The 14,172-nt window shown below is 41.0% G+C and overlaps 2 protein-coding genes and 1 non-coding gene across 3 annotated transcripts; 2 read left to right on the top strand and 1 right to left on the bottom strand.

The window, feature by feature from the left end:
• The first annotated feature begins 4,363 nt into the window (after positions 1-4,363).
• Positions 4,364-10,210, top strand: ap1m2 (adaptor related protein complex 1 subunit mu 2). The gene is made up of 12 exons (XM_046411638.1): positions 4,364-4,588; positions 6,617-6,773; positions 6,925-6,992; positions 7,123-7,253; positions 7,345-7,492; positions 8,137-8,263; positions 8,367-8,509; positions 8,613-8,684; positions 8,913-9,071; positions 9,203-9,328; positions 9,705-9,780; positions 9,934-10,210. Exons 1-12 carry the CDS (start codon positions 4,547-4,549, stop codon positions 9,957-9,959), a joined length of 1,275 nt encoding a protein of 424 aa, XP_046267594.1. The 5' UTR covers positions 4,364-4,546; the 3' UTR covers positions 9,960-10,210.
• trnag-ucc lies at positions 6,318-6,389 on the bottom strand. Its single transcript has one exon. It is a non-coding gene; the product is annotated as a tRNA-Gly (tRNA).
• Positions 10,211-10,469: 259 nt separating the features above from the next.
• cdkn2d (cyclin-dependent kinase inhibitor 2D (p19, inhibits CDK4)) lies at positions 10,470-13,138 on the top strand. The gene is made up of 3 exons (XM_046411649.1): positions 10,470-10,745; positions 11,177-11,336; positions 12,192-13,138. Exons 2-3 carry the CDS (start codon positions 11,196-11,198, stop codon positions 12,543-12,545), a joined length of 495 nt encoding a protein of 164 aa, XP_046267605.1. The 5' UTR covers positions 10,470-10,745; positions 11,177-11,195; the 3' UTR covers positions 12,546-13,138.
• The last annotated feature ends 1,034 nt before the right edge of the window (positions 13,139-14,172 follow it).

The following is a 14,172-nucleotide window of genomic DNA, read 5'->3' as shown; positions in this document are numbered from 1 at the left end:
GCTGTCTGAATAGTCCAAGGTGGTCTGACTCACCCATAAAAGCAAACAACCACCAAACATCCTGTCGCTAATCTAGTAACCCTGCTCCATAATTCATAATGTATAATGGTTCCTCTCTGTGAAATAAAAGGTCTGGCCCAGTGCAACGGGGAGCAGGGGAGGTGGTCATTCAGGTAGCAAGCAGTGCAGCATCAGTAACCACTGAGAAGTGATTTATCAACAAGATACAGCTCTCCTAAAAGAAAGGTTTTATGATGTTCCAAATAAAGTAACATTAAAATGAGCTACTGAGTAATCATAATCATAACCATAATTATAATACAGCAGGTTACAAAGTATTTAAGTAGATGCTTACAGGATGGGTGCATGCCTGACCCAGACAAAAACCAAATCTTCATGCCAGATATGCCCAGGTTTCATTGTTCAAATAATGCACATGCAGAGAGTTCCCTTCGCTGATGTCATAATGCTTTATGCTTCTGTGTTTGCAGCAATGAATAAATTTAAAATATAACATGATCTAGTAGCTGAAGGAAAAGTGTTTTACAGAAAGCGTTTTGTTGATAATATTTATTTATTTATGTCTTTTAAATCCAAATCTCCAGTGACACAGATTTGAAAATCAGTGGTTTACAAGAGCTGAAAAAAGGCTCCTGCTTAGACATTCACGAAGCCTTTCATAAAGTGGGTGAAAGAGAGAGACTTGAGGCACAGGCCTTGCACCTGGCTCACTGCACTACCATCAGCTTGTTTCACAGGGAAGCTGTGGTATGTCGTCCGTCAGGTACTGACATCCACATTCCAGCGTAGACGCCACACCCAACAGCATCACGTCTGATCAAGGCTAAATAGTATCTTTAGTTTTATGCACCAACTTTGCTCTTGATAAAATGATCCTTTCAACCTCTAATGAGGCTATTTGCAGCTAAGCAGCACTCTTATGTTTCACTCGCAGTATCCCTGTGAGCCATACCCATGAGGCAAAAGGCAGATACACCTGAGGCTCAGGTGACAAATGACACCTGCCGCCTGCCATGCTCTCTGTCATCCACATCCTCTCCTCATCTTATTATTTACATAGTGCTCATTGTCTTCCTATTGGCCAGCTGACAGGCAACCGGGTGGAGTTGCATCTCACACCACTGACTCGTAAGCAAAGGGGAGTGTCCTCAAGAAATTGACAGCTGAAGGTGGGGGTGAGCGGGGGGAGAGTTGATATTCCCCTGTCAGATTACCAAACAGGGCACCAACTGTCCTGATAATTAAGCAACAACAACAGCCTGTTAAAGCTCTCTGCCTGACAACCTGAGGGCCAAACAAACTGAACCACAGCATCTCTGACGACAGGACGCAGGGGGATGCAAGTGATACATGCACTGTGAGAAAAACGCTATTTATTTTAATCGGCTGTACACTCAGGGTGGATCTACAGTGTCAGTGAAAGGTGGTGAATGTCATGAGCAGCACTGCTGGGCATCCTGTATCATTTCCAAAACTAGCAGTCAGAGCGACTATCATGGCACGTTTCACAGGATATCTCACTAATATCTCTTTCTCTCTGTGTCACCATGCTGAGTAGGCCACAGTTCAGAGCTGTCTTTCCCATCACACCACAATATTGGCCTACAATGGATTTAAGGTGATCTAAGGTGTTTTAAGTATCACAGTTCATGTCATCTGAGCTTCTCATCTATTTTACTTTTAATTATCACATTCTCGAAACTATGTTGCCAGATAGGGCGGTTTTCCACCCAAAGTGGCTTGTGATAATTTCAGTTATTTTTTGGAATCATTTTTGCATTTTCCACCAATGAAAACTTCCCATGAATATAAAAATTAATGTTGACAAGGTTGAATTCAGTGGGTTCAGTTGGATGAGTAATGACTGGTGACTGGTGAATATAAACAGCAGATATTTATACATAAACAAAGTAATATATACATACAAAACTGAACAAAGCAACTGCTATTTTAACCAGTAACACTGTCAAAACTAAAGCTCAGTGGGGGTCTAACATCATTCTAACAGGGTTAGAATGATAATATAGAGGACAATGGATGTTCATGACAGCCTTTATTGATGGGGGCATATGAGATTTTGGCCGTCTGAAAGAATATACCTCATCACCTTCCTTTTTCTTTGTATATAAAAATTGTGTTGGGATTATTGTGGGTCACATTCACATGTTCCCCATGTTTGTTTAGTGCTGCTACTTGCATTGCTGATTGATGAGTATTTTCTTGAATTAAAAATGAATTAGTTTGTCTATAATATGTTAGAACATAGATTTTCCAAAGCACAAGGAAGTCTTTTCAAAATTATTGTTTTGCCTGACCTTCAGTCCAGAGCTCAAAGATGTTTGGCAAATAAAAGCAGCAAATGATCTAAGCTGGCAACTGTTTGGCATTTTTCCTTTAAAAATGACTCAGATAATTGAGCAATTGTTCATCCGACCCGTCGCTGATGTTACTGGCTGCACTGAGTTGATTCAGTACAAATTTAAGTCTAAGTTTAGTGTAAGTAAAGAGCAGAGGAAACCTCCGTCTAGTGTTAGATTAGGTAGTGCTTTTTGTTCAGAGCTGCAGCACCAAAGCACCGATGGAAAAGTCAAGCTTTTTCATCTTGACCTGAGTGTGAAGTGTTACCATATGTTTATGTTGGAGCACAGCCACTTTAGAAGGATCCTTTATAATCCAAGTCATGTGAACCAGTGAGGGAGAGTCAAACACAAAGACTACTACATGTAGTCGAAGCTGAAGGAAATAACAATGATGTTTACCCAAAGGAAAAGTGCTCCTCCAGACTCCAGACTTTCAGACTGATTTGGACTGACATTACAACCTAAACATTTGTAGAAGCGAACCTTGACTGGAAAAAGTGACAACATTCTGATAAACTGGGATGTATTTCAAATGTCCTGGCTTTTGTAAAACATCATTAATAAAGTGACTGAATAAGAAGCAAGGTCTTTATCATAGTCTTAGAATGGCTCATTTCCTGTGTGAAGACAACATGTTTAAGGCGTGCTTATTGCTTTGATAGCTCTTGTCTCATTAGATAAGCAAAATCCAGATAAGGAGAACCAAACCCATGTGGACTAAAGGAAGGGATATTGGAAAAGACTCCATCCGGTCCTCAGAGGCACACATTCACACGCCTCTGCTATGGCAGTGTGTTATTCTTAGTCACTGCCTTCCTACGCATGGATGATAGGAAGCAGACATTAGAACATGAATGGGGGCTGGGATCTCTGGCATAATACCACACAGAGAGGCCCAGTGGGGCTGGGGGCTGGTAATACCTGGAGTTCTTGTAGAACAAGCTTTATGGCTTAAGAAGCTCCCCAAGCATGTGATCAGTAAGTGTTTCTGCAACCCTGAGGCCAGAAACTGCACATATACTCTCAGATAAAAGTAGAGCAAAAGTCTACCTTTTAAAGAATAAAAACTCCACAAAAACAAAAAGGAAAAAAAGTCACCCTTCCTGGTAAAACAGATTTTATAACCCACTGTACTTTTAGACAATATCATAATCATCAGGAAATACTGAAAAATGTTGCTACCCGCCTTTATTATTTTTTTTCCTTTTCTGTCAGTTTGGACTGCATTATTTCACCATAGATGGGTACAAGCCAGCTAAGGAAGTGGTGTGACAAGAACGAGATCCCTCACCAGTTTCCCATCCAACGCTGTCTGATGGTGTCATGCCAGAAGCTCCACTCTTGGGAGTTGACCCTTATCCCCTCAGTCTACTTTTAGATCATGCTGACTACATACAAATATGCATCATAAATAATCAGAAATGATTTTATACTTCTTTGATGGACTGGTTTTTTTTTTGTTTGTTTGTTTTTAATGTGTTCCATAAAACAGCAAAAATGTTTCCTTCAGATAATGAGGAAATGACACCGTAACCGAAGGGACACCACAGTAATGTGTCCCCAGGACGTTTGTGACTCTGACTGATGATTTGACTTTGTCTTTGGCAGTGTTCAGAAATGTGAACAACTATTGGCTGCAGTGTAAAAAGCGAGTTATAATACCTAACGCTTTCAGATGACAAATTATTTTCTGATGTGCAGAAGCTCTGCAGAAAATGGATGACTCCTGTGTTGGTGGTCAGTGTTTATCTTATGAATAAAATTAATTCACTCTCACATGCATTTCACACCACTGTAGTGTCACCAGACTCTTGAATGTGGTCAGCAGTTGCAGACTCACTACCCAACAAGTCACCCTTTGTCTCTGACATGATTTGTGTATCTGTATCGCCCTCTAGCGGATGAGCGGAGCCGCACAACCACCACCTCCTCCTCCTCCCCCTCCTCTCTGCTCAGGTGAGCTGGTTAATGTTTCACCTGCGTGTGGTGACGTCACGACACCTTCAGGAAAAAGACACGGTGGAATCCATGATCACCTCAGGCTGATGAATGTCTCTAGTTTGGGTGAAATGAAACAAGAATCAAGCCAGTGAGGACTGAATTCGCACTTTAAACTTTGTGTCCTTTGTAGACTTGCATGTTGCGTTCCTGTGAGCACAAACACGATGTCTGCCTCCGCTGTATTCATCCTGGATCTGAAGGGGAAGGTAAGATTTAATCGTTGTAGATACTCATGATTCCTCATTTGGTTTTACGCGACACTTACAAAACTATGAAACCCAATACTTATTCTTTCTTTTTGCTGCTCCTGTTGCGTTTCAACTGTTGCTTTAATTGTTAAACATTAATAGCGCTGGAGTCGTTAAAAATTAATAAAGAGCTTGCGACACACTCATTCATCGGCGTTTTCGTTTTTACTTCCGGATGCAAGTCTGTCAGTGGAAATACGGGCTGCAGCTGAATAGCTTAAGTGAAAGTGACTGATCACACTGCTGCACCTGTAAGCCTTTAGTCACTTTGCATGGCATAAACATCCTTTTCTCTCCACACAGAAAATGTAACCTGACACACAAGTCAGCGTTAACCAAGAAACGGAGATGGGAGTGCTCATGTAGTGTTTTTCTTTACGTTAACGTGTCTCTACGTCTCCCTCATTTCCTCTTGTCTTAGCTTTTCCCAGTCTTAAGAGACGTCAGTTACTCGTGATATGCTGCACAGCTGTGACACCTGTCCAGCCGACTGGCACTTTGTGTAAGAAAACTTCCAGTATCTTTTATAGATACTGTTAAAGTCTGTCACATCCAGGGGGCCTCGTTCATTTACACGGATCAGCCACAACAGGTGAAGGGACACACAGGACACCACAGGACCCCAGAGCTTTGACAGGACAGAGACGAGTGCAATCAGTGGTAGCCCCACCGTGGACTGTCCGACACATCCTGTGGATGCTTGATTACAGTGATGGACTTAGGCTGTCTGATGGGCAGTGTAAAACATGAAAGGGGGGTTCACCAGCTGTGTGCAGCGTGGCACGAATCCTGATGCATATATTGTGAAATAGTTACAGACTCTAAAATGAAGTTAGAACAGTGTATTTTATGATTGATTTAGGATATTTTATGTAATGAATAAATATGAACTGCAGCACAGGTAGGTTTCCTAATGATCAACATCCTGACTATTTACTCTCCTGTCAAATTGGCTGGCCAATCATCAGTTAATCTTGCAATTATTTTCCCAATTAATTGTTCAGTATACAAAATATCAAAAGAAATTGTGAAAAATGCTCATCACAATTTCTCAGAGCCAAGGGGGACGTCTTCAAATCCAGCCAACATTGCTGGAACTCTTCATGTACTATCATAAATGACAAAAAAAACAACAGCAAATCCTTATGTGTGGGAAGCTGGAGCCAGCAAGTGTTTGACATTTGCTTGAAAAATGACTGAAGTAAAAAAATTGATTATCGAAATAATCAGCAACTGATCTTCTTTGGTTCAACTGATCGATTATTCGACTCATTGTTGTTCAGATGTTCTGTGTCTGATTAAAGATGTGTTACTTGTACAGCAACACATGTGACATCTAATTTGTTCCCAGCAAGCTGCTGCTTTTCTGACCTGCAGTTGTCTATAACCTCAGGATGTTGCATCTTGAGCAGGTTTGACCTGTTTTGCATCTGCCTTTCTGAAGACATCTTTCCTTTTTAGGATAATAGGTATTGTTCTTAAAGCTGAAAGGGTATGCGGACTCCCAGGAGTTAGTGACAGAACTTGTCAACGGAGTAAAAAGTGGAGTTAGTGCAGTTACTGTGTTGCTGAATGTAAGCAGTCAGTATGTGCAAGGGAACAGTGGATTGTTACTGACTCCTGTCAGCTGTTGAGGAGTCTGATGGCAGAGGGAAAGAAGGAGTTCCTGAGAGAAGAGTGAAAAACATGCGTTGGCCGGGAATCGAACCCAGGTCAACTGCTTGGAAGGCAGCTATGCTAACCACTATACCACCAACGCCATAAAGCTTCCAGCACCTGATATTTACAGACAGTGTTCCATCCAAGTACTAACCAGGCCCAACCCTGCTTAGTTTCTGAAATCAGACGAGATCGGGCATGTTCAGGGTGGTATGGCAACTGAGACGCTAAAATTAGAAATGTGTACTGTTAATTAACAAATATAATAATCATAATAATGTAGCTTAACATGCAGTGGTCTGATGTTGTGTTATTCTCTTCGCTCAGGTGTTGATATGTCGGAACTACAAAGGCGATGTGGACATGGCAGAGATCGACCACTTCTTGCCTTTGCTCATGCAGCATGAAGAGGAAGGGCTTCTCTGCCCTGTGCTGTCACATGGCAGCGTTCACTTCATGTGGATCAAATACAGCAACCTGTACCGTATCCTTGTCCTAGATGTTGCTGTCATTAAGAAATAATAATGCAGAAATGTAGTCAGCTGTGAACTGTGACATGAGAGCCACAAGTAAAACACATTCAACAGAATTATCATTATTGTAGTAAAATACTCCTTGACCTGATCTCTGAACAGTGGTGGCCACGACCAACAAGAACTCCAATGCCTCCCTTGTGTATTCGTTCCTATACAAACTAGTCGAGGTGAGTCACGCATAAAAGACGTATTTGTCACACAGTGTTTAAGTATTAACTTGCAGCCAAAGATCGTGATAATCCGACATTACTCAGACCCAATACAGATAAACCGATGTCTGTTCCGCATGTTGTGCAGGTGTTCACAGAGTACTTCAAAGAGTTGGAGGAGGAGAGCATTCAGGACAATTTTGTGGTTGTCTACGAGCTGCTGGATGAGCTGATGGACTTTGGATTCCCTCAGACTACCGACAGCAAGATCTTACAGGAGTGAGACTGCAAGACACACGCAGACATAATAACGTAATGTTTATCTGATAAAATATGCGGGTGCCATTTTTTGACATCTCATCCCTTGCAGATACATCACTCAGGAAGGTGCCAAGCTTGAGGTGGCAAAGTCCAAGGTGCCCACCACGGTCACCAACGCAGTCTCCTGGAGGTCAGAGGGGATCAAATACAAGAAGAATGAGGTCTTTATTGATGTGATCGAGTCCATCAATGTACTGGTAAGAAGGAACATAGAGCTGATCTGTCATTTAAGCTGTTAGTACCATCAGTCAGCATGGCTTGTAAAAACTAAATATGTGCAATTGTATCAACTGTGGCCACCTGTCTTGTTAGTCACATGGAGAAAAAAAACGTCATATAAGTAAAAGCAGATTGTTCAGTTGAGCAATCATTCAGTTGCTAAATGTATTCTAAAATCATGTTGTTTGAATGTAAAATTTTATTATGGGTGCTAATATTGCTTTTGCACAGCTAAAGCTAATTTTGTTACGCTGAGCAGGCAACGATAGAGCATGTACGGCGTGAACTTTCTGTATAGTAAGTACATGTTGAAGCATCGTATTAGGGCATAGTGTTTGCTTTAAACGTCTATTGGTATTGTTGCTACGTTGCTTTTGCTGCACTCAGTTCATTCATATTGACTGACTGTAGCAGTAGTAAAGGTACACTGTAGTAGTGTCTTTATATGACAGTATAAGCAGAAGATGAAGTAAATTCATGATTTCTGTGACTTTATATCTCTGTATGTATTTTATTGTTTTTCTGTGCTTACTGTTTAACATAACTGCTTTGATGAGTCAGAGGATTTATTTAACTGAACAGTTTATTCAGATTTAATCACCACGTTGTGTTGTTTGTTCAGGTGAACGCCAATGGCAGTGTGATGAGCAGTGACATCGTGGGCAGCATCAAGCTGAAAACCATGCTCTCTGGGATGCCTGAACTGCGGCTGGGCCTCAACGATCGAGTGCTTTTCGCTCTAACTGGACGTAGGTTCTCAGCTGCCGTCTGACGACATGCGTCTGTCATATGTGGCTCATCTGTCTGCGTTAATTATATTTAAATCCTCTGATTCTGCTGTGTTGTGTTCAGGTGACAAGGGAAAGACAGTGACTATGGAGGATGTGAAGTTCCACCAGTGCGTCCGTCTCTCACGCTTCGAGAGTGATCGAACAATCTCCTTCATTCCTCCAGACGGCGAGTCTGAACTCATGTCCTACCGCATCAACACCCATGTTAGTCCAATGCAGTGTCTTGACTTGACGCTACATCACTTATGTGTCGCGTACACCACGTGCCATATTTGCATGATGAAACCCTGTCTGTCATCTCTTACAGGTAAAACCTCTGATATGGATTGAATCAATCATAGAGAAGTTCTCTCATAGTAGAGTGGAAATCATGGTTAAGGTACTGATCAGCTGTGTTTCTGACCTCACTTATTACAGAGTGAAAATAACAAGAATTAGATTAAGAATTACTAATTTTACTGATCATGTTATGCTTTCTTTGTGTCTCCAGCTGTTGTTCAGTTTCTATGCTATGGCACCATGAACAACTACACATTAACACTGAGGTTGCCTTTGAACAACAGCAAGAAACACACACGATATCTTGTTGTATTTATTTATATTTTAGGCAAAGGGGCAATTTAAAAAACAGTCTGTGGCAAATAATGTGGAGGTGAGAGTCCCTGTCCCCAGTGATGCAGACTCGCCCAAGTTCAAAACCAGCACTGGCAATGCCAAGTATGTGCCTGAGAAGAACCTGGTGGTGTGGACCATCAAGTCTTTCCCTGTAAGAAATTAACAACTACACCGACTTCAAAGTGTATTACTTTCTTTAATGTATGTTGTATTATGAGTTTTTTCTGCTTTATTTGTCTACCTGTCTAATCTACTTATCTGTGCGTGCATCCATCCATCCAGGGAGGTAAAGAGTTTCTAATGAGAGCTCATTTTGGTCTGCCCAGTGTGGAGAATGATGAGGCTGAGGGAAAACCTCCCATTACTGTCAAATTTGAAATCCCATACTTCACAGTCTCAGGAATACAGGTGTGTGCATCTGTGTGTTTATGTGCTGAGGTGCTCTATTAATGTCAAACAACCTAAGAATATAAGGCTGCGGTAGTATGAGTCAAGCCCATGTGAGAGGAAAACATGTTTCCTTTGGATCTGAAGCCTGTTAGAACATGTTGTGTCTCATTTTAAAATGTTTTGAAGCTGTAAACATCACCAGAGAAGATTGCTCCTTTGCATTGGGCGTCTGCAGTTTACAGCCCGTAGGTAGTCAAGTCACATCATGAACGTGTTGCTGTTGTGTGCTCAGACTGGCAAACTGGATTTCATTTTAATTGGTGGTGCATGTTAATGTTTCCTGCCTCAACATGTGTCTGCTTGTTTCACTCACTTTTTTTTTTTTTTACACCAGGTGCGATATATGAAGATCATTGAAAAAAGTGGTTACCAGGCTTTACCATGGGTCCGATATATTACACAGAGTGGAGGTACATTAAGAATCGCCTACTAGACTTTAATGTACTCTAATGTGACATATTGTTTTGGAAACATATTGCAGTGTTCAGATACCAATGTGTGTAGAAACTGAATCAAATTGAGCTTTTAATATTTCTCTTCATATTTGTTTGCTTCATATTTAGACTACCAGCTGAGGACCAATGTGTAACGCTTGAGGAAATACTGTATATTCTTCACTTCCAGCACCTCTGGAGGAGCAGCAATGATCACTTTAACTTGACTGAGAGAATGTCTTTAGATTTCACCTGCTTTATTTAATGTCAGTGATCTTGTTTTATCAGCTCTGTGTGCAGCTTGATTTTAATGTTTCTGTTCTGAGACCACTGCAAATTATTTAAATGATTAATGAAATGATTCCCTTAATATAATCTGTCAATAATAGCCTTTGTATTATTGTGATGCTCCTGTCTTCTTCTGATGAGTTTGCAACACCATATAAGGGCAGATTTTGCCCTCATATTGTTGTGGCGTATGGTGCAATCACAGTCACTAAATTCCGCCTAAAATTAAAAACTTAAACCCGCCTTTTTTCCCACACTTGCCTCTGGAGAAATACAACCAAAGGTCAGAAATGTGAATGAACTGCCTTTGAGGACATCAACGTATACGAATCGCCCGCTTTATTCTGCACGGGCTCTGATTGGCCTACTAGCGCTGTTACCACAGTGATAGTGTAGTAACAGAGTTGTAAGACCGCCCCTTTTGTCATATATGGAAGAGCAACACCCTCTGGGCGAGCTGTGATTGGTCAACGTGTCTTCTCTCCAATGTTTGTAAATTGTAGTCTGGGGACACCGCTGTGTTGATCTCAGCGCGCAAATGTATTTTCTAATGTTGATAAACCTTCTTTGTGTGGATTTTATTTAAAAATTACCGGTCGTTGGAAGGGATAGAAAATCTTGGCGACATTGTGGGTTTTGAGGAACCGAACAAGGTAAGCTTAATAGCCCAATAGTTTGTTCTCTATTTAATAACTTGGCGGTTAGCCCGGATGCTAATTGTTTGTAAGATTCAGTTGACGTGAGCTGTAGCTCTCTCCCCCTCTCTCTCTGTCTCCCCCCCTTTCTCTCTCTCTCTGTCTCTCCCAATGGAACAACAGTTTTCACACAGCTTTGTTGTTTAAACGTGTGATTTGGTCAAACGACCTAATATAACATTACGCTAGCGCAGTCCACAGTCGGATAACATGGCGTCAACGGGGAACCGAAGCTTACGTTAGCCGGATGCTGCAGTAGCTAGCTATAGCTGTGGTTAATCAAACCGGTTACTGGTTTTACATCTTTAATATTCATTATCCTGTTAATGTCACCACGCAGAGTCCGTGGTTTTCTTTTGATTGTTGACTGTACACCTCCGACTTAACAGGCTGAAAGAGAGGCATATAATGGTCCTTAGTCAGATGGATGCCGGTAAAGCGTTGACGGCGGCAGCAGCCAAAGGGAATACAAGCGAAGTACAGAGGATCCTGGAGGAATGCAGAGTGCATCCCGATACTCTCAATGAATTTGGAAGGACTGCGCTACAGGTGAGGATAAATTCCCAGAAATGTTTACACATAATTTGTAACGGCCGAGGTCTTAACTGCACACATGCAGATACTGTGTAGAAATACGTTCAGCCCAGGTGGCTCTTCGGTTACAGACGCACATTTTCTCTTTACATTTGCACACGTCTGTGTCTTTTCTTTCGACCAGCTGCCTGTTATAAACGTCCTACCTGAGACTGTAAACTCAGCAACATGCCTTGCTAAAAATCAGTAATAAAATTAAGAGGATATACACTCAAACGCCAGTTCATTAGGTATACTTAAACTATTGTCAGTGTCTAATGCGACAGAGGCCTTTTATAAATCCTACCCTTCTGAAAGTCATTATGTTCAGTTTTTGTGGAACCTGTTTTAGATTAGTTGTTGAAACTGTTGAGTCAGCTTTGGTGATTTTGGAGGCTGTTCATTGAACTGTGTGTGTTTTTAATATTTTGTCCACAATGTTTATCTTATTGAGGGTAGACTGGATGGTTAGACTTCAGTTAAATTGTTTCCTCTATCATGGCTAATTATCTTTTGACAAGTTTAGTCTGTAAAAGGTCAGAAATATAGAAGAATGTCCATCTCAATTTCCCAGTGACGTCCCAGATTTGTTTTGTCTAACTAATCATGTATAATCTGAATTAACAATAAAGTAACAAGAGGAAAAACAGCCAGTCCTCACATTTGAGAAGCTGGATCAACAGAACATTTGCCATTTTATGTCTCATAATTGACAGTCATTTAATTATCCTGATTATTTCAGATTAATTGTCTGCCAATCCAGAACCATTTGTGGAGAACCAGTTTCACAGCTGTGCAATCTCTTTCCTTCTCCTCCAATATCTCCTACAGGTGATGATGATGGGGAACTCCAAGATCGCCAGTTTGCTGTTGGAAAAAGGAGCAGATCCCAACGTGCAGGACAAGCATGGGATAGCGCCAGTGCACGATGTGGCCCGGACAGGATTCCTGGACACTCTGCAGGTTCTGGTGGAGTACGGCGCTTCGGTAAACATCCCGGACCACACCGGCGCCCTGCCTATCCACATCGCCATCCGGGAAGGCCACCGGGATGTCGTGGAGTTCTTGGCACCGCGGTCCAACCTGAAGCACGCCAACATCAGTGGTCAGACAGCGATAGATGTGGCCCGAGCTTCATGTGTGCCTGATATGATTGACTTGCTTTTTGCTCACATTCATAGTTAGTCCGTTATCTGGGGGCCTTCTGGGTGACCCTAACCTAACTTTTTGTTTTGCTTCAAACCTGTTGACTTGAATTCATCGCTGTGTAAAAGATCATTTTTATTTTGTTAATAGTCGTTCAGCATTAATATGTGTCACAGGACATATTGTCTTGGCAGCTTATTTTCAGTGGATGGGTGTCTATATACAGTAGACACTGCTTTTGCACAGTGCAATTTAGGCACCTTATATATCTGTTTTCCCTAATTGGGAGTGCACATTTGTAGATAGTTTCCCCAGTGTTTTGTAATTATTACATTATTTACATTGTCTAAAAATTGTAACAGTTGTATGTGTTTTTAAACATTTTTACAAAACTTGACACGGTGCACCCTGATTGCTTTTCATAGTTTTGTTTCTCTTAATTAGATGTACTTAGACTTTGAATTTACTCTTATTTATTTTCGAAATAGAACTGAATATTCCTGTGACTTTGTAAATAGCAACATTTATTGTGGTTTGTTGAAATGTTATTTATACAAATACTTTTAACAAAAGTGAGATTATTCACTTTAATATTTGAAGAAGAAAGCACAAAATAAAATGTTGAACTTGAAGATTCGAAGTTTTCATTTTTGAATGTCTGATTTTGCTACTGTGAAGTTGGAAAGACAAACTGACTTGTTGCTGTACATTTGGGGGAGCTTTAATGCCCTAAACCTTCATGTGATGTTTTGTTTAAGGCAGACTGTTTTTACTTCTATTTTAATAATTTCGGAAGTCAAACTAGCGCGATTGAGTCTTTTTATGCTGTAGCGCCATCAATGGCTGTTATGGCCATTATGTTTCCAGGCCTTCTGGCTATCCCTTTTTCTTGAATGCGATGAGAATGTCTTGGGGTGATTTTTTTTTTGGCTCTGATATTGTAGTTGTACTTTTTCTTGTGAAACATTGAAACATTTTACCTCCTTTGGCATGTTAGAATCATTTAAATGTAAATAATCACCCATGTAACCACTCACATAGGCCCACACCACGAGAAGTCATGAACCTCTGCATGACACATTTTTACATTTTTATAGTTTGAGCATTTTATATTACAGCACTTTTTAGCAATCATAACCAACTAAACAAAAATAAGCGCAAAGGAAGCATAAATTAAGTCAAATCACGACTGTTTTGTTTGTGCAAGTTTGGCTGAAGCTAAAGGGGCCTTTGTTAAATCACATTGATGACATTTTCCTTTACATTCATAATGATCTCCTGTATACAGTCTGCACTGTCAAAACTGTCTGCTTTCTGTTCTTCATTAACTATGCTACATGCACTTCCTCAAGGTGATTCATCAAGGGTATTTCTAATAACTCCACGGTGGAATGTGGAAACCCTCTCAAAGGTCACACAGATAGCTTGATTGCAAATCAAAATGAATGAGGGCCCTGTTTTGTTGAGGCTTGTAGGTACAGTTTGCTGATGTTTGCGCTCAGGGCTCTTGTAGCACAATGGGTATTTTGTTTGCTTGTGTGCCGCGGGCCAACTCAGCAGCCGAGAAGGGAGATACAGTTCAAGTGCTGCCCTCACAGAAAGACCGCGTATGTTACAGTGTTGTTTACATGTGCTTCATGAGCATTTCTCACCATATTAGCACAGC

The sequence above is a fragment of the Scatophagus argus genome, chromosome 2 (assembly GCF_020382885.2).
Source record: "Scatophagus argus isolate fScaArg1 chromosome 2, fScaArg1.pri, whole genome shotgun sequence".
NCBI lineage: Eukaryota > Metazoa > Chordata > Actinopteri > Scatophagidae > Scatophagus > Scatophagus argus.
The sequence above is the reverse complement of the archived record's forward strand: the minus strand, read 5'-3'. Positions and strand labels throughout refer to the sequence as shown.